The following is a 26,066-nucleotide window of genomic DNA, read 5'->3' on the forward strand; positions in this document are numbered from 1 at the left end:
CCAGGCTGGTCTCGAACTCCTGACCTCAAGTGATCCGCCTGCCTCGGCCTCCCAAAGTGCTAGGATTATAGACGTGAGCCACCATGCCCAGTCTAGGCACTGTATTTAACTGGGCATTTAACCCAAAGGCAGGTAACTGTCTTTAAGTGAGAGCAAAAGACACGAGGGTAGTTGCTGTACTCAGCTGCACCAGTTATTTTCCCATCCAAAACATACACAGGGGAGGCTTGATGCCACCCCAGGAAACAGAATAACCCCTTCTAGGGACTTCTTAGCGGAGACTGATCTCCATCTGCCCACAAGGGCTGGGTGTCCAATTTGTCCTGCTTCCCAGAGCTGCATGTTGGGTAGAGGAGTAAGTGGAACGTAAGAACAGGCTTGCATGACTGTGTTTATTTGAACCACCAGATCTGCTCCAATAAAGAGCTCTCCAGACCCTGCCTCACCTTACAGGGAAGGGCTTAGAGTCAGGGAAGAGGGGCCTGTTGCTCCTGTCCCTGATAAAGGAGGTCAAGATGGAGCCCGGGCTTCCTGGTGACCATTCAGACTCCTCCCACTGCTTGTCCCTATGGAGGACGTAGGACAGGCTGCCCCATCTCAGGTTTGGGGTGGGATCGCTCACAGTCACCCCCCGGAACAGCCCCCAACTGAGGATGGGGGGCCTGGCCCTGGACACCTCATGTCTCTGGGCCGGGAAGCCACGATCCCTCATCCATCAGGCCTGCTGCCGCTCTCCACCCCAGCGGGGGACGGACATTTGTGCTCCCTTGCAGTACACTGGGGACCCAGGAGGTCCCCTGCGTGACATTCCTCTCCTTGGCCTCAGGCCAGCAGGCGGCTGTACTCTGCCAGAGCAGAGGACTTTCTCACCCCATCCCAGATCCGGGCAGCGTAGTGGAACCTGTGAGGAGGTCAACAGTCAGGGCTGCCTGGCCGGGGCTCCCCCAGCCCAGCACCAACCCGGGACAGGTGGAGAAACTGAGGCCCCTTTTATGACCTGAGATGTGACTCTGAGCCTCTTGGAGCCCAATCTCCTCGACTGGGATACAGGGAGGATCCTAACAGTGATGGGAGGTGGCCCAACTTTTCTTAGCTCACCCAGGTTATGCAAAGCTGAAGGTTCCAGGGCTTGGACTAAGACCTCAAGTCTCCACCACCTAAACTTCTCCCACTCCACACAGTGCTGGCTTTGTGGGTGAGGGTTCAGTTTCCACCTCCCTCCAGAGTCTTACGACATAGAAAACATCTAACAGCAGCTGCACAACCCACAATCTTCTCCCTCTCCCCTCTGGGTCCTGGTTTAGACCAATGGCAGGAGCAGAGCTGGGACTCAAAGCTCTGCCCCATCTCTGCCCTACAAGCCCTGAGGGGCTTCCTGCTGCTTTGTCTGCACTCCTGACCCCTTCCAGGCACAGCCAACTGCAAACAGATGTAGGGAGCCAAGTTAGAGAGGCTGCACCCAGTTAAGCTATTTTATCTTTCCAATTTTTCTCTTTGAAGTAAGATGAGGAAGACCTGGACTCATACGCTGAGGGCTCTGGACAAAGAAGTAATGTAAAGTAGGGGCCACAGAGCTAGTGCAGGGCCAAGTGAAAGCAGGGAGAGAAAGCCAGAGGCAGGAAACAAGGCAAATGCAAAAGTGTGAACAATGAGACCCTGATGGCTTCCTGGTTCCCATCTGCTGCAGGGCCCTGCTTTCTGTGATCAGGTCCCTGGAATAAATCTTCCTTAAGCTAAATCTGGTCACTGGTCCTACTCCTAGCAATCAAATGACTCCTAGCCACAGATGTGTGGCCTTGCTATGTAACACTTTTCCCCGAGCCTAAATTTCCCCACCAGGAAAACTGGTGACAAGGACCTACATGATGCTGGCTGATTAGGAGGATTCAAAGTCACAGGAAACAGCATGTTGCCACATGGGTGAGATGCTTACAAGACAGTAGCAATCATCACTGTTCCAGAAAAGGAACCTGAGATCTGGAGAGGAGGGGCTTCACAAGGTCATGCCGATCTAAGGGACACCCCCTTCTCTCTACACCAGGGTGGGGTGCCTCAAATTGACCCCCTCTGCAAAGAGCTCTTACCAGTTCTTCTCGGTGAGGATCGTGTGTGACAGCTGTGGCCGGGCCATGGACATCACTTGGCTCCGGAGCTTGCTCACCAAGGACTGGAAACTGGGGTGGCCACGATACCCAGGCAGCAGGGAGAAGAGTGGGCTGGAACCAGGTCCTGGAAAGTTGGGGCAGGGAGGGTAAGAGGGATAGACTGCCAGGGTCTTTCTCCCAGTTAACAGCATCCTGGGCTTCAAGGAGCACCTGAGAGTTCAGCCCCGGCTGAGCTCTTCCTGTACTTTTATGACTCTGAAACACACTCCTAATAAAGGGTCCACACACCCCAGGAACAAACCAGGATCTTCTCTCAGACCAGGTAGGCTCCACACTGCTCCCAAACCACGGGAACCCATGTCGCCTCCTAGACCAGTGGGTGCTGGGTCTCTCTCTGATCAGGACAGGACTTGTCTCTCCATGAACCTGTTGAGGGTAACTGTACCTGCTCTTGGTGGGTTTTCACTCTCTGCTTCACTGTCCATGAAGGGTACCAGGAATAAGTTGACCTCAGAGTCCAGGAAGTCAGGTGGAAGCCCCGGGAAGACATTGCATTGTAACATGGACAGAGTCCCTGGAGGAGAAAACACTTCAGCCTTCAGGTACCATGTTGTGGATTTGGGGAGTGGGAATTGTTGACAGTCAAAGCAGGATCAGGAGACTAGTCTGGGGGTAGAGACTGACCCACGGGGTTGGATCAGGAATTAGGAGGCTGACTAGCTTGGGGGGTGATGTGGGAACCCTCACCCTTGTAACGCAGGTGGGAGTGGGCCATGAGCTGGTCAATCATCAGGTGCATCTGCCGCAGCTTCCGAGGACAGAAGTCCTCTCGGCGAGCTTTGTTCTGCAAGAAGACTGAGGGTGGGAAGAGATGGGCCCTGTGAGGCAGACATCGCTTGGCTTCATGGACTCCCCTTGCTCACCCCGAAGACCTGTTGTTACCCCTGAGTTCAGATCACTGTGTAAATATTTATGTAACTTCACTTCACTTTAGCACCAGGCTCTGTGTAGGGCAATGCTGGGGACCCAGAAGTGAGTCAGATCTGATTTCTGCCCCTAGTCTCTTTGAGGCCCTAGCAAGGGATCATAAAACGAACTGGGTCTTTGCAGAAGAGTAGAGCGGAGAAAGTATGAAACAGGCAAAGGAACGGCATGTGCAAAGGCTAGAGGAGGGAGAACAGGTGGACGGGGCCACTCAGATGAACCCAACCTAATACTCACTTCCTGAGTGGGGAGATTCCAGGGACCCAGAAATAGGCAGACCTGGGGCCTGTCCCATTCCAGACACAGGCTCAGGGGTCATGCCCTCAACTGTCAGGATTGGACCAGGGCAGTGGGAACTTGGGAGGAAGGAGCAGCTAATCCTTTTTGACTTTGCTCCTCACAACTCTCAAAAGTGCTCCACACAGAACCCCACTCCTTCCTCTCTCTCCCCACTTCTCCAGCGTGCTCCTGACTTTCAGCCCCTCATTTTTCCTCCTGCCCACCCCTCCAGTCCCCAGAAAGCCTCTCACCCAGGTGGGGGTAGTACTCGGTGCCTTCATCGGAGCCCGATGAGCTGCTGGACTCGTGGCTGGGGGATGGGGTGGAGGGCTTCACCATCTCTGCTGTCTGCAGGAACCTTGGGGTTTGGGGTGAGTGGCTGTTGCTCTTGCACTTGCACCCCAGGTCCCACAGCCTGGGACAGGGGCTTCCTTTGAGATTCTGATGAAAGCTACAGCCATGCTCAGAAAAATACCATATACACACCATGTTTCTCACAATTTCAGAGAATTCAGAGATAATCCTCTCAAATACCAACCCATGGACTTACAAACTGTATAAATTCTTTATGAGTTTACAGTATTTTTTTTTAAAGGCTATTTTTTAGAGCAGTTTTAGGTTCACAGCAAAACTGAGCAGAAAGCACGTAGCGTTCCCACACACCCCCTGCACATGCACAGCCTCCCTGACTATCAACATCTCCAACCTGAATGGTTCATTTAAGAGCCATGAAGCTGCACTGACACATCATTATCACCCAAAATCCCTAGTTTACATCAGGGATCACTCTTGGTGCTGTACATCCTACAGGTTTGGACAAATGTATAATGGTGTGTGTCTGCCATTATAGCATCACAAAGAGTAGTTTCACTGCCCTAAAAATCCTCTGTGCTGTCCCTATTCATCCCTCCCTCTCTCCAACCCCTGATCTTTTTACTGTCTCCATAATTCTGCCTTATCCAGACTGTCTGTATAGTTGGAATTACAAGTATATAGCGTTTTCAGATTGGCTTCACTTGATCTGCATCTAATGATCCTCTATGTCTTTTTATGGCGAGATAGCTCATTCCTTTTTAGTGCTGAATAATATTCCATTGTCTAGATGTGCCACTGATTATTTATCCATTCGATTTACTGAAAGACATCTTGGTTGTTTCCAAGTTTTGGCAATTATGGATACAGCTGCTATAAATATCTGTGTGGCCGAGCACGGTGGCTAACGCCTGTAATCTCAGCACTTTGGGGAGCTGAGGCGGGCAGATCACCTGAGGTCAGGAGTTCGAGACCAGCCTGGCCAACATCGCGAAACCGTGTCTCTACTAAAAATACAAAAAATAGCCGGGCATGGTGGCACACACCTGTAGTCCCAGCTACTTGGGAAGCTGAGGCAGAAGCACTTGAACCTAGGAGGTGGAGGTTGCAGTGAGCCGAGATTGCGCCACTGCACTCCAGCCTGGGTAACAGAGTGAGACTCTGTCTCAAAAAAAAAAAAAAAAAAAAAAAATCTGTGGTTTTTTAGTGGAATTTTCAGTTTATTTTAAAATAATTTTTTACAATAGGTTAAGAGTACATAAACCTGTTTTGTAAGGTAAGGGATAATCGGATTGCTAAAATACGGGGACATTCTCCTCACACACACACAAACACATCTACAATCTCAAGGGGCTCCCCTACTCTGAGAAGCCCACCTGTAGACAAGAGCTTAAAAACAAGGCTCTGCCATGTGCCGGCCTGAGCCAATACTCCTACCAGAATGTAAACTCCCCAAGGAGTTTTATCTGTTTTCTCTCTTTTATCTGTTTTGTTCACACCTGTGTCCCTAGTGCCCAGAACAGTACCTGGCACACCTAGATGTGAATGAATCCCAGATGGTGGTAGGAATTGGTGTTTCAGAATGAAGTCACAGCTTAGCTGCATTAGATCTGGTCAGAACAACCAACTCCCCAGCAAGCCTTTTTTGCTGTTGGCCAGACCCTCAGCTCATCCCTGTCCCCAGGGTTACTAATATAAACACTAAGTTTTCTCCATCAACTGCTTACTATGTAACAGGGACTAAGCTGAATGCTTTAAATTCCTTAACTCACTGAATCTGCACAACATAATGCTACTGATGAGGAACTGAGGAGGAAAGAGACACATGCCCAGTAAGAGCTAGGATTCAAAGGCACTACCTAGCTCTGAAGGCATCTGCTTCCTAATTCCATTTCTCCCCTCCCTATAAGCTCCTGTCCCTTCCTTCTGCCTGGTCCGTGTGCCCAAAGCTGTTCCCCCCAACACCTCTCAGCGGTTTCCTGGGGCCTGAAGCCAGGAAGAGCCCTTGTGGCCATAGGTTCTGAGCCAGTCTCTTCTGGGGGCATTTCTGGAATCTGTGGCTGCTTCAGGCAGGACTCCTGCCAGGTCCTGCCTCCCTGAGTACCAACAGGAGGGCACACGAGCCTGAAGGAGATGAACAGCAAAACTCCACGGATCAGACAAGCCAGCTCCTCATGCTCCTTATTCAGCAAATTTATAGTAAATATTTACTGTGTGCCAGGCACTGTGTGAGGTGCTGGGGACCTTGCCCTCCTAGGGCTTACATTTGAATGGGGGAGAAAGATCATAAGGAAAACTACAGTATCCTATTAAGGAGAGGTAAATGCAATGAAGGAAAACACAGAAGTGGGGGAGAGTAACAGGGGATGCTATGTTAGATGGTCAGGGAAGGCCTGAAGTTGACTCGAATGGCACGAGGGCGAGAGTCTGAGGAGATCTGCGGGAAGGGTATTTCCCACTGAGGGAGGCGGAGTGCAGAGGTCCTGGGCTGCAGGAAGAACAGCCATGAGGCCCTGTGGCTTTAATAAAGGGAGTGAGGGCAGGTGCGGTGGCTCACGCCTGTAATTCCGGCACTTTAGGTGGCTGAGGCAGGTGGATCACCTGAGGTCAGGCGTTCAAAACCAGCCTAGCCAACATGGTGAAACCTATCTCTACTAAAAATGCAAAAATTAGCCGGGCATGGTGGTGGGTGCCTGTAATCCCAGCTACTTGGGAGGCTGAGGCAGGAGAATCACTTGAACCCAGGAGATGGAGGCTGCAGTGAGCCGAGATTGTGCCACTGCACTCCAGCCTGGGCGACAGAGCGAGACTCCGTCTCAATAAATAAATAAATAAAAATAAAGGGAGCGAGGGGAGGCAGTGAGAGAAGTCAGCAAGGTGACCAGAGAGCAAAGGACTTTGTAAGCCATGCACAGGCAGACTCTGGATTTATTCTGGTAGATATGTAAAGTCAGTGGAGGGCTGTGTGTGTGGGCAGTGCTTTGAGGGGGAGGTTAGATGGGAGTGATTTGCTCCAACTTATATTTTAAAAGGGTCCCTCTGGCTGCTGTCCCTTGAGTCAGTGGCTCAAGTCTCTGGGCCTTTGTCTCCTGCCTCATTCCTCCTCCCTACCCTCCAACCCCTCAGCTCCTCACCTGTAGAGACTGAGGTCTGTGAACCAGTCCTGGACAACAATCACCACATGGCAGACCGTGAAAAGGAAGGCAGCAATCTGGAGTGACTGAGGGTGGGCAGGAAGGAAGGGAGGTGAGGACCTCTTCTGCCCAGACTAATCAGGAGTCCCTGATCCCAGGACTCAGTTCAGGAGGCAGCAAGGCAAGGAGCCTTCAAGCAGCTACTGTGTGCCCAGCACTGTGATGGCACTTCCCTTACAGGCCATCCCTAACTCAGGAAAGGTGGGAATTATCACCCCCATTTTACACAGGCAGATGCTGAGGCTTCAAAGGGGAGGGGGTGGGAAATGACTTGCCTGAGGGGCAGAGCCAGGAGTTGAGCCAGTTCTGACTCCCAGTGTTGTCCTCTTCCTATAGCCCTTGGGGCAGCCAGGGCTCTTCTGAAGCAGAAACTAAGTGGACCACCCACACCCAGCTCTCCAGATCTTGGGAGGATGGGGGTGGGGATGTAAAACCTCAGTCCTGGGCCTGGCTTGGTTCCCTCACCTGCATCTCAACGTAAGTGTGGGGAAGGTTGTACTCTGGAGGCAGTTTGCGGTCATTATTGATGAGATGGTCTAGGATAGAAGGGCTCAGGATGGGCTGCAGCAAGGAAGAGAACAGAGTGTCACTCAGATACCCAAGTTTCATACGCTCAAGGCAAATACATTGTCTATCTCAGGACAAAACAAGGTCAGAAACAAAGGCAGGCAATTTCTAATTAGAACAGCAAGAGGAAGTTAAAGAAAAAAAACTCAAAGCTGATACACTTTTCCAGCTCCTTTACAAATCACTGCTGCTCGCAAGCACCTCATGCCCAAAGAGAAGAAATTGCTTTGTGCTAATGAATTTTTAACGTTTACTCAAATAAGTCATGTCCCTTAAAGGCTCATTTTGTTGTCAGTTGTTTCATACGCTTTCAAAACTTTGCTAAGAATAATTACTTAAGTAAAAAAAAAAAAAAGATTAGTGTGAAAACTGGTGAGAATTTTAAAAACTGCATCAGTACGTACAAGAATCAGTGGTGAGCTCACCGGACTTTTTTTTCTTAAAGGAACATTCAATCAAAAAATTTTAAGAGCTAAATTAAATTAGCTTGATAGTCTACTGGCTTCTTACTGCAGTGAAATTCTTTTAGAAAGGGGCTTTCACAACTGCTCGCTTTCTCAAACTCCAAACATTGAGCAGTGCTCTATTCTGTCTTGTTTAACTTCTGTCCTCCTCTTCACAGGTCTCTGACCCAGACCACGGCCGGTTTGGTTTGTCTCCAGGTCTCCATGGCCCCTGCACAGGGCCTGGCACACAAGGCTCACATCACATTTGTAGATTTTCCACTCTGTGTCATCAATGCCACAGTGACCAGAACTCTGTTCCACCAACTATGAGTGCCAACTAAAGGGCCAGGCCCTGTGCCCCAGCTCTCACCCCCAGAGCCAGGGCTCTGCTCTGAAGAGCTTCGGGCAGGCAGGGAGTGGGAACAGACACGGTGGCAAATCACGTGCTATGGTGGGAGGTGCATATGGGCAACAGTGGAAGGGGAGGGCTTCTGAGACGAGGCCACACCCCAGTGGAGTCTTGAGGAAGAAGAAGGCGTTAGCCAGGCAAAAACGCAAGGCGAGAGCCTATTGTACTGATAATGGTATTAATTGCTAAGGGTATTTAGCACCTAACTCCTGTTGGGTGCTGTCATTAGGACTTTACTTGCATCAATGCACTGAAACCTCACAAAACCCCTATGAGGCAGGCAGTATTGTTTTTCCCACTTAAAACTGAGGAATGAAAATAAATAACTTGACAAGGTCACACAATTCGTTGGTGGTTTCAGGTATAAACGGGATATGCGAAGTCCAGAGAAGAGAGAGATCAGTGTGTGTGTGCTGGGGGTCTGGTGGCTCCTCCAGAGGCGAGGATAGGCAGTCTGAGGGAGGCAAGCCACACCCTCCGAATGCCAGCTTAAGGAATCTGGACTTTGCCTGAGAGGAAGGGAGAAGCTGAGGAAAACTGCCAGGTAAACGCAGGACCAGGCAGTTCTAACGACAGTGACGAGCCTGAGCACTAACCTTGTGCCAGGTCCTGGCCAAGCACTTTGCCTGGATTGTTCCACTGAATCCTTGAAACTCCTAAGAGGCTAAGTACAGTCACCATCCCTATTTACAGATAAAGAGCTGTGGTTTAAGAGAGTTTAAAACTGAAAGTCACCCAGCTGGTAAGAATTAACAGACAGGATCAGAACACACATTCTCCAGGGCCCACACTTTTCAGCACTATACTAGAAATCCTTTAGGCTACTGTGTAGAAGGCGAATGAGATGGGGGCAAAAGTGACAAGAGACTAAGGGCCAAGAAAAGACACAATTTGCCCCAGGGCAGCCAGTATGTCCATGGCTTGACTGGAAGCACATGGAATCCACGCAGGGTTCTGGCTTAATCACATTCCAGGAAGAGGCTCAATGCAGGATGTGGCAGGGTGGGGCAAAGGCAGGCGGGGCTGGCACCTGTGTGTCCAGGAAAACAATCCGTTCTTGGGTAATAAAGAAGTCGATGCCACTGGTCTGGTTGCCCCCTCGTTCCTTCATTTCAGCACTCTGGGCCCGGAAAACATAAGTCCTGTGGAGAGGAGCAGGCAGGGGTGCGTGAGAGCTCTGGTTCTCAGCCTTGGATGCATCCGAAGTGTGACCCTGTGAGCTGAGCATGTGAGCCGTGGTGCCCTGCCTGCTCCCTAAGCTTTTCATCTGTGGCCCATGTCAGGGGGTGGGAGGCGGGGGTAGTACATGTTTTGAAGCACACGATTTCACTCCTATCCATAAAGAGATCCATTAGTTCAATTAATGAAGCCAGTACACTGAGGTGTTGAAGGGCAGAGACTCCGCCAGTCTGCCAGGATTCAGATCCCAGCTCTGCCTCTTCCTGGCTGTGTGGCTTTAGGCACACTCCTTAACCTTTTTCCATCAGTTTCCTCATCTGTAAAACGGGGATAACCACATGATCAAAACTCTGTGTATTACTGTGAGGTCGGTATGTGTAAAGCCCTTAGAATGGTGCCTGATATATAATGATATATACTTTTAGCTGTTAATTATCAAATAAACCTACTAGATCCCAGGCACTGGAGAGAGAGCACTGAGTGCCCTCCACTCCCACAGTGAGAGGGAGTTTGGGTCTTGTTCCCAGCATCTTCCCCTGTCACGTGAGTCTCCCTCACTTCTACGTGTGCTGGGTGCTGGGAATATGAGGGCAAAGCAGGCAGAGCAGGGCCGTGCCCTAAACCACTAAGTTCAACTTGGTGACTCTGTGACTTGGGCAAAGTGATTTTACTTTTTGAAATCTGTAAAATCAGGGTAATAGTACCTACCTCTCAAGGGGTAATTTCTATCTCCCCGCAAGATGCATAATCTGTTGTCTGACACAAAGCAGGCATCCTTCCACTTTACAAACACTATACGGAAAACCTCCTATTTGCCAGATACCAGGATATAGCAGTGAACAAAAAAGACTAAGTCGGCTTCTGTGAAGCTTCTGGTCTAGTTTACAAATTACCAGAAATCAGTAACTGTGGGTGTTAGAAAGAAGAGGCGTGCAGTGCTCCAAGTGCAGATTGCTTAGTTGGTGGATCCAGAAAGGGCTGCCCTGGAGAAGGAAATGACAATGCTGAGGGTGAGAGGGAAATGACAATGCTGAGGGTGAGAGAGAAAGAGGGAGTTAATTGGCACTGGGTGGGGGATGGACGCAGAGGAAGGTTGTATCGGCAGAAGGTAGGTGGCTTGTTGTACTAGGACTCAAAGACCAGCATGGCAAGAGCAGAAAGATGGTGCATGTGGGAGGGGAGGGAGCAAGAAGAGGATACACAGACCCTTGTGGAGCATGGTAAGGCTTTGGCCTATGAGCCTGGAGAAGCTGCTGGAGAGATGTAAGTAGACGAGTGACAGGATCAGACTGTGGTTTGAAAGGTCCCCTTGTTGCTATGTGGTGAGGACCGTACGGTGGAAAAAGTGGAGATAGGCTTACAAGGCCCAGTGCCAGAGTGCCTCGCTCTGCCTCTCTGGCCTTATCTCCTACCACTCCCCTTCCAAGGCTGCCACGTTCTTCTACACACACTATGGGCAAGCTCCCACTTCAGACGCATTGCCCATGCCAGTCCCTTTCACTGGAATGCTCCTCCCAGCATGCTTTTTCTCAAACGTTCCCCTTAGCAAGGCCTTCCCTCACCATCCTATTTAAAACTATAACCTAGTCTGGGCAACACAGCAAGACCTCATCTCTACAAAAAATATTAAGGGCATGGTCGCTCATGTCTGTAATCCCAGAGCTTTGGGAGGCCAAGGTGGGAGGATCACTTGAGATCAGGAGTTCAAGACCAGCCTGGCCAACATGGTGAAACCTTGTCTCTATTAAAAATACAAAAATTAGCCGGATGTGGTGGTGCACGCCTGTAATCCCAGCTACTCGGGAGGCTGAGGCAGGAGAATTGCCTAAACCTGGGAGATAGAGGTTGCAGTGAGCCAAGATTGAGCCACTGCACTCCACCCTGGGTGACAGAGCAACACTTGTCTCAAAAATAAAAAATAAATAAATTAGCCAGGCACGGTGGTACACAAATGTAGTCCTAGCTACTCAGAAGGCTGGGGTCAAAGGATCACGTGAGCCCGGTCTGGGCAACACAGTGAGATCCTGTCTCTACAAAAAATTAAAAAATTAGTTGGGCATGGTGGTGCATACCGGTGGTTCCCAGCTACTCATATGGCCGAGGTGGGAGGATGGCTTGGGCCCAGTTCAAGGCTGCAGTGAAGCCATGATCAGGCCACTACACTCCAGCCTGGGTGACAGAGCAAGACCCTCGTCTCTTAAAAAATAGTAATAATTTTTAAAACCTGTAACCTAGGCCCAACATTACCTCCCTATAACCCTTTTCCATTGTGTTATATTCTAATGTGCCAAATAGTGTGTTTATTTTGTTTACTATCTTCCCTATTAAAATATAAGCCCTGCGAGGGCAGATTTTTTCGTTTTGTATCCCCAGCACCTAGAACAGTGCCTGGCGCATAGTAAGCAATTAATACAGTACTTGTCAAAACTGAATTAAATCAGGCAGACCAGACAGAAACCTCTTGGTATCCTGCATGTAAGATAATAATGGCTTGGACTAAGGAGGTCGGAGTGAAGGAGGGAAGAAACAGATGAATTAGAAAGAGAATTAGCAAGAAGGCCAGGCACGGTGGCTCACACCTGTAATCCCGACACTTTGGGAGGCCGAGGTGGGCAGATCACCTGTCAGGAGTTCAAGACCAGCCTGGTAAACATGGCGAAACCCCATCTCTACTAAAAATATAAAAATAAGCTGGGCATGATAGTCCCAGCTACTCGGGAGGCTGAGGCACAAGAATCGGTTGAACCCAGGAGATGGAGATTGTGTTAAGCTGAAATTGTGCCACCACCCTCCAGCCTGGGCGACAGAGCGAGACTGTCTCAAAAAAAAAAAAAAAAAAAAAAAAAAAGAGAGAATTAGGAGGCAAAACCTAGACCTGATGAAAAGAGTTGATACTAAAGTCTACCATACCCCAGGCTGACGTGGCTCAAAAAGACAAGCTGGACGACAGGATTCTCTCTACCTCAGGAATCTGAACTGAGACCCATGGGGAAAATTTGCTAGTTGGGGTGAAAAGCTGAAATGGAAAGAATGTTATCTAAGACCTTGAACTATTCCAAAATGGAACCAAACTGAGTCATGAGTGAGCAGAGAACAGGAGGGAGAGAGGCAGAGGAACCTCACAGCTCCAGCTTTATGGGATGTGTATTCGCACAACAGTGGTCTTCACCTTTTCTAGATCTCCATCAGCCCACTCTGAGATCTGGTGCAAACTAGGGACCTTTTCCCTAGAAGAAAAGCCTGACTGCAAATGTGTGCAAAATTCTGCATATGGCCAGGGGTGGTGGCTCACACCTGTAATCCCAGCACTTTGAGAGGCCAAAGCGGGAGGATTGCTTGAGCCCAAGAGTTTGAGACCAGCCTGGGCAACAGAGGAAGACGCCATCTCTACCAAAAAAGTTAAAAACCAGCTGGTGTGGTGGCATGCCCCGTAGTCCCAGCTACTTGGGAGGCTGAAGTGGGAAGATCACTTGAGCCTGGGAGGTAGAGGATGCAGTGGGCTATGATCGTGCCATTGCACTTGAGCCTGGGTGAAAGAACAGGACACTGTCTCAAAAATAAATAAATAAATAAAATTCTGCATATACTGTTAAGGGATTAATGGACCCCTGACGCTCATCCATGGAGGCCAGGGTAGTATCACCTGCTTTACAAAAAAACAGATGCCTGTATTTTTAGGTAACTTCAACGTGTCTCTGTTCTTTACCACCCCAGTGGCTACTATCCATTCTCATTCCCCATTTTGATTCTCCCTTAATGAGATGTGTATCTCCCCTGTTCCCAAATTCCTACATTTTTCCCTTTCCTTCTCTGCCCCCAGTTTCGGGACCTGTTTCTCAAGTTCTCCCCTCCCCAAAACCTGCTCCTGTGCCCTTACGCTTTATCTTCATAATCACATTCCATCCTTACTCAAGAATGTTGTTCAGGCCAGAGAATCCTCATGTCTGATCCTCCCCAGCCTGGAGAAGCAGAGCCATTTTCCCAAGGTGACACAGTAGGACTGAGGCTGGTACAGAAACCACACTCTGTCTCCAGATCTCTTTCCCCACTCTATTTCTCAGATCGTATCAGCTACCATTCTGTGATACTTGCTCTATGCCAGGTGCTCATTAACTTTTGCCTTCTTGATCTTATTTTATTCTCCAAAAATCTACTTGGACAGGGGATACGGGAAATGAAGTGACCTGCCCAAGGTCAACCAGTTATGTAGCAGGGCTGAGCCTGAGGTGGGCCCAAATCCAAAACCTTAACAACTACATCATCTCACTTCCTGTCTAGGGCCTGTACCATTTCCTGGGGCCAGGCAGGAAGGGAGGGAGGGAGGGAGGGAGGGAGGGAGGAACAGGATTGGATGCCTTGGAGCTACACAGATTTAGTCCAGCCCATTACCATCTTCATCTCATGAAGACACTGAGGCCTACAGAAGAAAAGCAACTTTCCAAAGTCCTTTGATAACACCACTTGCAACACCCAAGCCCACGTTGCCCCTGCTCCCGGTGGGTGCCCACCTCCCTCCTGCACCCTATCTGATAGCCCCTCACCTCTGGTCCTCCTCTGGAGTGTTGGCTGACAACAATGACATGACCATGGACTTGCCTGTCCCCTGGAGGCCCAGGACACCAACCACCAACACATCAGTCTGATCCAACAGGTACTGTGGGAAAATACATAAATGACTCTGACAAGTCTGTCAGCTGCTGGGGCTGGAATGAGAGGGGGGACTCCAGAGACCCTTGTGGCTCCCCCACCTGCCTTATCATATATGAAGAGAAACTCCTATAGTCCCAACCCCTTCAACTAGGCATAGGGCCTCTGTTCCGTGTCATGGTAGGATTATGTGAAATGTTTTAGACACAAACAACAGTGTCTGTGAGAACTCTGAAGTAGAAAAGAGCCTAGCATGGTCAAGAAGCTAAAAGGAAGTCAGTGTGGCTGAACACAGCGGGAAAAAGGGAAGTCTGATCTTGGAGAAGTGAAAGTGAGAGTCACAGGAACAGAAGGGCAGGTTGGAGAAGATAGGACTCGGCGACTGAGGGCTACTGGCACAGATTCCTGGCAAACCTGGGAAAGCACATGAAAGGGAGTGGTGTGCAAACAGGAGCCACCCAGGCTTTCGTCTGTGTGTGTGTTTTTTTGTTTTTTTTTACATTCATATGCTGTTGTCTGTGGGATTTAAGAGCCCCTCTGGAAATTAATTAACTGAGACCAACTGCGGGCCACCAGCTCTGCTGACTTTCACCACCAGGGGGTGTAAGAGACACTCCTCAAGGAAAACAGCTACGTCCTGAACTGTGGCTGCTGCTCCTTAGAATTACCTTAAAATTTTGTTTTGTTTTGTTTTTTAAAAGCGAATCCTATAGGCCAGGTGTTGTGGCCCACGCCTATAATCCCAGCACTTTAGGAGGCCAAGGTGGGAGGATCGCTTAAGGCCAGGAGTTCAAGACCAGCCTGGCCAACATGGTGAAACTCCGTCTCTGCCAAAAATACAAAATCCGGTTGGGTGCAGTGGCTCACACCTTTAATCCCAGCACTTTGGGAGGCCGAGGCAGGCGGATCACCTGAAGTCGGGAGTTACAGACCAGCCTGACCAACATGGAGAAACCCCATCTCTACTAAAAATACAAAATTAGTTGGGTGTGGTGGTACATGCCTGTAATCCCAGCTACTCGGAAGGCTGAGGCAGGAGAATTGCTTGAACCTGGGAGGCACGGGTTGTGGTGAGCTGAGATCGTGCCATTGCACTCCAGCCTGGGCAACAGGAGCGAAATTCCATCTCAAAAAAACAAAAAAAAAAAACAACTATCTGCGCGTGATGTCGCACACTTGTGGTCCCAGCTACCTGGGAAGCTGAGGCTGGAGAACTGCTTGAACCCAGGAGGTGGAGGTTGCAGTGAGCCGAGATGGTGACACTGCACTCCAGCCTAGGCAACACAGCGAGACCGTCTCCTAAATAAATAAAGCAAATCCTGGGCCCAATCAGGATTTAACGTGCTTTAACACATTAAAGCAGAGTATCTATGGATGCCCTGTTCAATCAGTAGGCATTAATCATACATGGCTATGTAAATTAATAAGATTAAACAACATTAAAAATTCTGTTTGGTTGTACTAGCCACATTTCAAGTGCTCTAAAGCCACATCTGGGGATAGTGGCTACCATACTGGACGGATAGTTCAAATATATATGATCTTCATCACTGCAGAAAGTTTTCCTTAATAGCGCTGAAGGGTAGGGTTTGGTTCTTTTTTTTGTTGTTGTTTTGTTTTTTGTTTTTTTAAAGCTCCCCAGTTAATTCCAATGTGAGAGCGGACACAGAAGTGGCAGGGGCAAGGCAATAAATGGACTTGAGGCTGTGCTAATAAGCCCAGGCTGCTGGGTAGGAGAGGTGACACCTCTGGGAGAATCTGAGCAGGGGTGTGACAGGTCTAGGGGAGAAAAAGCAGAAGGGACACAACGTCTGGGAGACTGACGTTATGTATGATGATCTAGGAATGTGAGGTCTGAACTAGAGCAGGGGGTGGTGGGATGGATGGGGGTCACTTTGGGGGAGTGACATTCAAAACAGTTAACACTGAGACAGCGTGGGTTTCTTGTTTTTTTTTTTTTTTTTTACTGAGACAGGGTCTCACTCTGTTGTTGAGGTTGGAGTGCAATGTCATGATCACAGCTCTCTGCAGCCTTGACCTCCTGGAGTCAAGTGATCCTCTTACCTCAGCCTCCTGAGCGGCCTGGATGCCTCCTGCCACCATGCCTGGCTAATTTTTAAATTTTTGGTAGAAATGGAGTATTCCTATGTTGCCCAGGCTGGTCTTGAACTCCTGGGCTTAGGTGATTCTCCTACCTTGGCCTCCCAAAGTGCTGGGATTACAGGCATGAGCCACCAGCAAGGGTTTCAACCAAATAAGAAGGGTACTGGAGCAGGCTCCAAAAGACTCCCCTGCTGTGGATGGCACGGGAGATCCCAGGGGTCCTGGGGTGGTAGTGAGAGTACTTCTTTATCAATCGGTACCAAAGTAGTTCGGTATTTTACCAACTAGCAAGCACAGCTGAGCTAGTTGAAATTCCGCTCTGGTTAGGTGAGAATGTTCTGATTCCACCCCCTCTCATTGCTGTAAGTTGCCTGAAAACCCTCCAGTCTGGTGTTGCCTACAAAGAGGTGGAGGATCAGAGGATGCAGGATATGCGGAAGCTCAGGCAGGGCGGAACCCCTCGGTACCTCGATGGCACTGTCACACCAATTCATCTGGTCATCCACCAACTTGATGCTGTGCTTCATGCGCTCTGGGGGCAGTAGTTTGGCCTGACCCACGACAGCTGGAGATTGGAGAAAGCAGGAGACAGAGGATGCAGTGAGGATCTGTGAGGAGACGCCAGTTCCCAACCTGGTAATGCCCAGCCCCAACTCACGGTCCATGGCTGCTGGTGCGGCAGTGCCCATGCCCCGGTTCTGGATCTGGTACACAGGCTGTGTGGGTCTCTGCCCCTCCTTCTCCCCCTTGGGTGGCGCAGGGGCTGCAGGGGGTGGTGGGGCGGTGCCCTCAGGGGTAGAGGCACCTGTCACGGCCACAGGCCCCTTCCCCTCCTCCCGTGGCTTCATGAGAACGATGGGCTTCTCCAGAGGGGCTGGAGCAGGCGGGGCAGCAGGGGCTGTTGGAGGTGGTGGCTGTTTTGACTACGGAGGTAAAAAAAATTCCATCAATGGGGGCAATCCCTTCCCTAACGGCTCCCCCTCCTCCCTCCTTCTCTGCTCACCCGCTCTGCTGGAGGTTTTGAGAGGATGATGGGGGTTTTCTGCATGACAGAAGTGCTTGTCTCTTCGCTGGCATCCTGTGGTGAGGGAGGGCAGTTACTCATGAATGGCTCTCCTGGACATTCCAGATCTTTATGTACCATGAACTATTCTAAATGCCGAAATATATTAACTACCTTGATCCTACCAACAGCCCTGTGAGATAGATACTATTATTACCCCCACTTTACAGATGAAGAAAATGAAGCCTAGAAAGGTTAAGCAGATTGCCCAAAGTCACAAAGCCCAGGCAGCCTGGCTGCAGAACCAAATCCTCAAGCATTCTGCTCAGCTGCCTCTGCGAGGCAACAAGCCCAGGAGGAAAGGAACTAGGAGCTAGACAGGTCTGGGTGCAAACCTGGTCCCGTCTTGTGTTGGCTGTGTGAACTTGAATAAGGAACCACCCTCGCCACCTTCACTTATGCCTCATTTTCCCATCTGTGAGTGGGTATGAGAATTCCTTCCTCACAGACTATGATGAGGATGAAAGGAGAGAGAACTCATCAAGTGTCTAGCATGGCACCTGACACATGGCAGGTGCTCACTACGTGAGACCTGCTGGTGGCACTTGCTATCCTGATCACCTCTGCCTCAGCCCCCTCCTGCTCTGGCAAAGCTGGCAGGCTGATCCCACGCCTTGACCTCTTCATGCCTCCCCAACTTACCCTCAGTCTGCTGAAGAGGGGAGAAATCTGAGTCTGAGTCTCATTCTTTCTCTGGTTCCTTGAGTAACCTCATGAGAGTCTTGACCCCTAGCTGTGTCTGTTCCTTCACCAATATACTGAGGACACTTACTTAAACCCTCCTCACTTCACTGGCTTACGGTGAAGAACAAACAAAAAGACGAAGTGAAAGTGCTTCGAAAAGAAGTTTCAAGGGAAAAACTACAGGAGGAGAGGCTGTGGACTTCCAGGAGGCTAGGAAGGGGGAGATGATACAGGCTGAGTATCTCTTATCTCAGATGCCTGGGACCAGAAGTGTTCTGAATTTGGGATTTTTTTGAACTTTGGAATATTTGCATATTTACTGGTTGAGCACCCCAAATCCATTTGCAAGGCTCCAATAAACATTTCCCTTAAATGTCATGTTGGTGCTCAAAACATATGGAATTTTGGAGCACTTCGGATATTCAGTCTATACCTGGGATGAACGCTGTGAGGGTAGAGAGAAGACACACAGATATAACCAGGCGGCAGAATGTAAAGCACTGGTGCCTGACTAGCACAGAGGAAGCAGGGGAGAGGCGAGAGAGGCATTCAGGATAAGGCCCAATGGGCTGTCACTGATATGGGAGAAAAAAATGGGAAGAGGAAAAATGGCAGAAAGATGCTGAGGTCAGCACGGGACACAGAGGATAAGAAGCCCATGGGTGTGACAGGAGGCTGCCAGGGCTCAGCAGCACATTTAGAGACAAAGATGAGATTTAGGAGGTGCTTGTTCAAGGATTAAACCTGAAGGTGTGGCGGGATAACATTCCCCAGGAGGGCATTATGTGGAAGGAAGAGAGACTACGTGTTCTCATTTACACTGTGGCCCAAGAGAAGGAGCAAGTAAGAGCCCAGCTCACTGTGAATAAACTATTCTTCATGTTTGTACAGTTTTATAGCTCAGAAGCTGGCCCCAATCGTCACCTGCTTCCACCCTACCTGACATCTCTGAGGTGGACAGGGCCCTAGAGAAAAAAGCCCAGGGGGCAGGTTCTGGCAGTGAGTCACCTAGGTACAGGAGGGGAGCTAGGCTGGGCCTGGGCACAAGCTGATCCCTCCTGATTCCCAGCCCAGGGCGCTCTCTATAGCAGGCAGAGCGATGCTATACGTGAGACTAAGCTGGACCTGGATCTGAGTCCTGGACCCACAGTTTATTGACTCTGATTTTGGAAAAGTCCCTTCACCTCTGGGGCTCATTTTCCTCCTTAGTGAAAATCAGATCTATCATAGAATCTACCTCATGGGGTAGCTGTAAGGGTTCAGGAAGACCCAAAGGATGTAAAAGACTTTGCACAGTGCAAGCACAGTATAGGCTGCTCAGTAAAAAGAGTAACAGTTGTTGTTATTATGACATGACCCTTTAAAACATGAGCTATGGCACCTCTCAGCTCAAACTCTCCAATGCCAATTTCACTCAGTGAAATACAAAGTTCTTTCCAAGGCCTACCAGGTCCTACATGATTTGGCCCCAGTTACTTGACTTCATCTCCTATCTCTCTCCCTCCTTCCTCATCGATTGCAGCCATCCTGGCCTCCTATGGCTACTCCTTGAACACGCCAGATATAGGCCACCTCAGGGCCTCTGCGCTTGCTGTTCTTTCTGTCTGGAATGCTCTTCATCTCAGATGCTGGCATGGCTTATTCTCTCATCTCCTTCAAGTCTCTGCTAAAAAGTCACCTCTTCAGAGAGACCTTCTCTGACCATGTTACCTAGAACAGTCTCCTTTATCACTCTCCACCTTCTTTATCCATGAGGGTGGTAGGTTTTGTTTACAAATATATCCCCGGCATCTGGATTAGTGCCTGGCACATGGCAGGTGCGTGGAACCAAACAGATACATGAATGCTGCTCCTGGGTCCAGACACTCACCCTTCTCTCTCTTTCCCATGGTGCAATGTAGTCCCTCTCCCGACCACCAGGCCCAGAGAGATTCTGGGGGCCACCAGAGCCAGGCTCCTTCCACCGTCGCCGCCGCTCTATCCCATAGAGTCCAGGCTGACTGTGTCCAGACTCAGACATGGTTACCTATGGAGGGAATGAGGGGATTTCAGGATGACAGAGTCTCTTCCTACTCTACTTGGCATATCCTAGACTATATGAAGTCCCTTCTTTCTTTTTTTTGGAGATGGAGTCTCTCTGTTGCCCAGGCTGGAGTACAGTGGCCTGATCTTGGCTCACTGCAACCTCTGCCTCCCGAGTTCAAGCAATTCTTCTGCCTCAGCCTCCCAAGTAGCTGGGATTACAGGCACCCACCACCATGCCTGGCTAATTTTTATATTTTTAGTAGAGATGGGGTTTCACCATGTTAGCCAGGCTGGTCTCGAACTCCTGACCTCAGGTGATGCACCTACCTTGGCCTCCCAAAGTGCTGGGATTACAGACGTGAGCCACTGTGCCCAACCAAGGCTCTTCCTTTCTTCTTTTTTTTGAGACAGAGTTTCGCTCTTGTCACCGAGGCTGGAGTGCAATGGCGTAATCTCGGCTCACTGCAGCCTCCACCTCACAGGTTCAAGCAATTCTCCTGCCTCAGTCTCCTGAGTAGCTGGGATTACAGATGCCCACCACCACACCTGACTAATTTTTTTTGTATTTTTAGTAGAGATGGGGTTTCACCACGTTGGCCAGGCTGGTCTCAAACTCCTGACCTCGGGCAATCCACCTGCCTCAGCCTCCCAAAGGGCTGGGATTACAGGCGTGAGCCACCATGCCCGGCCAAGGCCCTTCCTTTCAACAGAGCTCTGGGCCTGTGGTAGCAACTGCAAGCTGGTTCCCAACATCCACTCCTGACTTCTTCCAAAAAAGTAAAACCCTCAGTTCTGAGCTAGGTACATGGCTATCCAGAACAAACTTCTAATCCTTGTTTGCAGTTAGGTGTGGCCATGTGAGTAAGTACTTTCTGGCTATGGTATGACACCAGAAGTGTGGCTTGGCAGCTTCCAGAAACTTCCCTTCACAGACTCTGGCACATGCCTTCTGCCCCTTCCTCCCAGTGACAGGAATGTGGGTGTGGAGGTTGGAGCTCAAGCAGCTATCCTGGGCTGTAAGGCAATTTAATGGAAGGTACAATAAAACAAGACACAAGGTTGGGGGGTTCCACGTTAACCTTGAATTGCCTACTTCGAGAGGCAGTGAAAAACAAATACACATCTATCTCTTACTTGCAGCCAAAACTATTCCCAACTATTAAAATGCTCCAACATAAATAAACTCACAGGGGCAAGTTCACATAAAAAAAGGATATTCTCCTTACCAAAATGCAGCAAGGCATTTGCTTACAAACCAGCAATGTGATCCTCAGTCCAACAGCTACTCTTGATTAGCCATTACTAGCGTATGTCATGGTGGGGCTCCAGCCACTTACTAGTGTATGTCATGGTGGGGTTCCAACACTCAAGGGCCTATTTTCACCTGGTATCCCACTACATTTCAGTGTCTGTCTGTCTTCCGTTCCTGACGGTCTGCCTTCCCTCACAGTGAATTTCATTTCAAGGTGTCTCCAGTGTTTATTCTATTTGAGATGTTATATAATGTCTGGCTACCTATGCAACGCACTCTCCACCATTTCAGTATCTGTTTACAGGTCCTTAGAGAGTTTTCCCAGCTGTTCACACATCAGTCTAGGGTGGTATTTGACTACTTAACTGTTTGTAGAACTCAGTGGGGCTATCTGCTCAAGCTCAGAAGTCAGGCTGACAAAGTGTGGCCTAGGGGCCAAATCTGGTCTGCTTTCTGTTTTTGTAAATAGAAAGTTTTATCGGAACATGGCCACATCCATCAATTTAGAAACTGTCTGTGGCTGCCTTCTTGATGCAATGGCAGAGCTGAGACAGACAATACAGTCTGCAGGGCCTAAAATAATTATTCTCTGGCCTTAACAGAAAGTTTTACTGAATGGCCGAGTATGGTGGCTCACACCTGTAATCCTGACACTTTGGGAGGCCGAGCCAGGAGGACTGCTTGAGCCCAGGAGTTTGAGACCAGCTTGGGCAACATAGCAAGATCCTGTCTCTATATAACATTTAAAAAAGAAAAAAGTAGCTGGGTGTGGTGACATGCACCTGTAGTCCCAGCTACTTGGGAGGCTGAGGTGGTGGGATCACTTGAGCCTGGGAGGTCAAGGCTGCCATGATCATGCTGCACCACTGCACTCTAGCCTGGGTAACAAAGCAAGACCCTGTCTCAAAAAAAAAAAAAAAAAAAGCAGAACCCTGTCTCAAAAAAAAAAGTTTGCTGACCCTTGCTTAGCTTGGAAGTATCTGTTAAATCCCTCCATGAATCCTCCCCTGCCCCACCTCATAATGACATAAACAGGTCCCTCCGAGACTCTCCAGAATGGAAGGGTCTGTTTACAAGATGCAGTCATAATTTTGCTAGCCAGACAAGTGGCTTGTCTAGCTCCTCTCTTACTGTGCTACATGACCTCTCCCCCAGCCACAAGCCAGGTTGAAGACTGCTTTCCTAGACAGAGGAGGACAAGGGCCTGTTTACAGATGCTTAGGGAAAATGACTCATTCAATACCGAAATGACTGCTTAGTCTGGGATGGAGATTCTCCCCGGAATCTGAGACTCCTCCCTCACTTGCAATTAAGTGTCTTTACACATTATTCTGAAATCTACCCAGTGCTTAAGTACTTGTCTTCATGCCTCAATTGGGATACTGCCCAGCCCTGAAGTTTCTGTTTACTGGCCTATGAGGATGCCCTTTCCTGTGCAAAGTAAGCGCCCCTGTGTGAATGCTTTTCTTTTCTTTTTTTTTTTTTTGAGACGGTCTTGCTCTGTTGCCCAGGCTGGAGTGCAGTGGCGCGATCTCAGCTGGCTGCGGCCTCTGTCTCCCGGGTTCAGGCAATTCTCCTGCCTCAGCCTCCCAAGTAGGTGGGATTACAGGTGCATACCACCAGGCCGGGCTAAGTTTTGCATTTTCAGTAGAGACGGGGTTTCGCCATGTTGGCCAGGCTGGTCTCGAACTCCTGGCCTCAAGTGATTCGCCGGCCTCGGTCTCCCAAAGTGATCGGATTCCCCGGGTGAGCCACCGCACCTGGCCTCCCTGTGCCCTTTATTCTGGGAGCTTCCACAGTATCTGAATGTGGGGAGTTCCTTGGAACTTAAAAGCCCACCTAAGCCAGGTGTGGAGGATACAGTAAACCGAGATCGTGCCACTGCACTCCAGCCTGGGCGACACAGCGAGACTCTTGTCTCAAAGAAAAAAAAAAAAAGCCCACCCACAAGCAAGCTGGGGACTTCCAATGCTGTTTCCGGGCTCCTTTGGGGATTCCCCCCAAACTTAGGAAAGCTGATCTATTTAAGTGTCTGCTGATGGACTTCTGGGGTGACTTCCCGAAAATTAACAAATCGAATTTACATATTTTTGGGGAGTGTCTCCTCAGTACTTAGGCATCGCTTCACACACTCCCTTCGGGGATCTCCCAGAACCTCACTATTTGCAAATATTTGGGGAGACTCTCCCAATTCCTGAGTATGTAAGCCCACTTCGTGGGGCACTCCCCACCCCAGAACTGTAGTCGATTTGCACATTTTCCTAAGGACTCCCTAGGACTTAAACTTCTCTCTACGGGGTTCTAGAAGGGGGCCTCCCCCGGATATAGGCATTGCTTTACAAAGCTTCCCTCGGGGAACCCAACTCAAGTTTCTCGTTACACGTTATTGGGGCGGCCTCCCCAGTACTTGACGGGCAGTTTGCAGGCTCTACTTGGATCTCGCAGAGCGTTTCTCATTTACACGTTATTTCCGTCCCCCGCCCCCATTCCTGCCAACCCAGTATCGAATTGACGGTCGCCGGCCCCCTACTCAGTGCCGCACCCCCGCCGGACGTCCCAGCGACCTTTCAATGGCCAAAGCGGGGGCGGGGCCTATCGGCGGGCCCCGCCCGCCGCCCCCTTACCTAAGGCGGCTGCTGATTGGTTCTCGGGGCGCGGTGTGCGCTCTCCCGTGACGGAAGTCGGGTGGGGGCGGGGAGGCTGACCCAAGCCACCCGCCTGCAAATGGCGTCTGGGGGCCAGGAACGTGGGAAAGAGAGAAAATGGGCACTCCCCACTCCGAAACCGGCCTCGGCGTCCGGGTTGCGGCCCGTAAGGAAAGCTGGCCCGAAGGAGGAAGAGGAGGAGGATGTAACGCGGGGCCGAGCTGAGATCAGTTCCCTCAGGCGGCTCGTCCTGCGCATGCGCTGAGGGCCGGACGCTCGAGAACTGAATGCGCTCCCCGGGCTGAGCATGCGTGGATGGAGGCGGTCGGCTTCAGCACGCATGCGGGTTCCGGAGCGGGAGGCGGGAGGACGCCGCGGCTCTGACTCAATGCGCGTGCGCGCGGTTGGGGGTTGAGGGTGGGGAGATGAGTAGGGAAATGGATACGCCGAGGAGCGGGCAGGAGGGAGGGCGGCCCGGATCTGGGGTTCGAGTTGTGCCTCTTCAGTGATGTTGGCGGGATGCAGTGGGGTGGGGCGACAGGGAGGAATTTCACTGTTCTGGGCTGAGTGCCAAGAACACATGAATGAATCAGACTTGGCGTGCGCCCTGGAAGACACCCCGGCCTGTGGAGAGACTGCCAGGGCCTCAAATCACTTAGGAAAGGGCGCGGGTCCGGTTGGACCTTGAAGGACAGGCAGGCGAGGGTACTCCAGGGAACAGCTAAGCAAAGGCGGCGAAGACCCCGGGGGAGAGGTCTAGACTGGCTTGGATTCAGGGTCCCCCTGGGTGGGAGGTGAGGCAGCAGAATGGGCAGGTCAGACCCTGAAGGGTCTCCAGTGTCAGTTTTATCCTTAAGGCCTGGGAGATGCAGAACAGTCTGAGACAGAACTATGTTTAAAACCCTCGAAGGCCGCGTTGGAGGAGGCAATCCGCGCCAGGGTCGAAAATTTAAACGCACGTGGGCGGAGTCTTGCGCGCGCCAAAGAGGAACATTGGGCGAGGGGCGCGGCCTGGAGAGCGCATGCGCATTCGGAAGGGTCGGCGGTTCCCCAGTGGGCAGAGTGGGTGAATGGGAAGGTTCTAGTTTTTTATTTGAAATTTTATTTATTTTTATTTTATTTATTTATTTAGAGACGGAGTCTCGCCCTGTCACCCAGGCTGGCGTGCAGTGGCAAGATCTCGGATCACTGCCGTCTCCACCTCCTGAAATTCAAGCGATTCTCCTGCCTCAGCCTCCCAAGTAGCTGGGATTACAGGCGCCCACCACGCCTGGCTAATTTTTTGTATTTTTAGTAGAGACTGGGTTTTGCCATGTTGGCCAGGCTGGTCTCGAACTCCTGACCTCAAGTGATCCGCCCGCCTCGGCCTCCCAAAGTGCTAGGATGACAGGCGTGAGCCACCGTGGCTGGTCTAAAAAAATGTTTTTTAAAATTATATTTGAACAGGTATTACATGTACATACACAATTCAAACCTCTCTGGCTGTATACAATAAAAGTAAGTCTCCACCTCTGGTTCCCATTTTCCTTTCCTAAAGCACTGGTTCCCAGTTTCCTTCTGGAGCTGCTGTTATAATAAAGCATTGGAGTTAAGAGCATGTGTTGAGTTCATATAAATAGCGGCTGAGCTTGACCAAGTGACTTAATACTCTCTACTTCTATGTCCCTGTTTGTGAATTGGGTGTGGTATAACCTTACAACATTGCCGCCAGCATTAAATGGGTGAGAGTGCATAGAACAGTGCCTGTTGCCTAATAGCATTGAGTGTTGTCACTGTGTATTATTTTGTGATCTACCATGATGATACTTGTAGATTCTGAGCAGCCCTCTCCCCTCCAGGCCTCATCCCTACTGTCATTGTCCCAGTACCAGTACCAGGTGGAGCCACCTCTCTAGGCTGCCACAGGTAGAAACACCAGTCACCCAGAATGACTTGAGTCCACTGTTGATGGATTCTGGGGAAAGATTCTGGGTGTTTGATAAAGATACACATGACAGGCCATCTCTGTATTATGTCTATCAGTGTCCAGGTAGAAACACCAGTCACCCAGAATGACTTGAGTCCACTGTTGATGGATTCTGGGGAAAGATTCTGGGTGTTTGATAAAGATACACATGACAGGCCATCTCTGTATTATGTCTATCAGTGTCCACTTTTACTTCTTCAGCTCAG

At 50.1% G+C, this 26,066-nt stretch overlaps 1 protein-coding gene across 2 annotated transcripts; it reads right to left on the reverse strand.

Annotated features, from left to right (window-relative positions):
* Window positions 1-378: 378 nt before the first annotated feature.
* On the reverse strand, window positions 379-24,376 carry SMG9 (SMG9 nonsense mediated mRNA decay factor). Of its 2 annotated transcripts, none has more exons than XM_004060882.5 (14): window positions 23,874-24,376; window positions 19,843-19,998; window positions 17,229-17,303; window positions 16,884-17,148; window positions 16,693-16,790; window positions 14,017-14,129; window positions 9,327-9,438; window positions 7,340-7,435; window positions 6,815-6,900; window positions 3,620-3,726; window positions 2,853-2,960; window positions 2,551-2,679; window positions 2,085-2,229; window positions 379-901 (listed from the first exon to the last, which is right to left on the reverse strand). In XM_004060882.5, exons 2-14 carry the CDS (start codon window positions 19,990-19,992, stop codon window positions 823-825), a joined length of 1,563 nt encoding a protein of 520 aa, XP_004060930.1. In that variant the 5' UTR covers window positions 19,993-19,998; window positions 23,874-24,376; the 3' UTR covers window positions 379-822. The 2 variants fall into 2 exon arrangements, with proteins under 2 accessions (XP_004060930.1, XP_063557483.1); XM_063701413.1 differs by lacking the exon at window positions 23,874-24,376 and adding an exon at window positions 23,630-23,706.
* Window positions 24,377-26,066: the final 1,690 nt, after the last annotated feature.

This window comes from Gorilla gorilla, chromosome 20 (genome assembly GCF_029281585.2).
Source record: "Gorilla gorilla gorilla isolate KB3781 chromosome 20, NHGRI_mGorGor1-v2.1_pri, whole genome shotgun sequence".
Classification (NCBI taxonomy): Eukaryota; Metazoa; Chordata; class Mammalia; order Primates; family Hominidae; genus Gorilla; species Gorilla gorilla.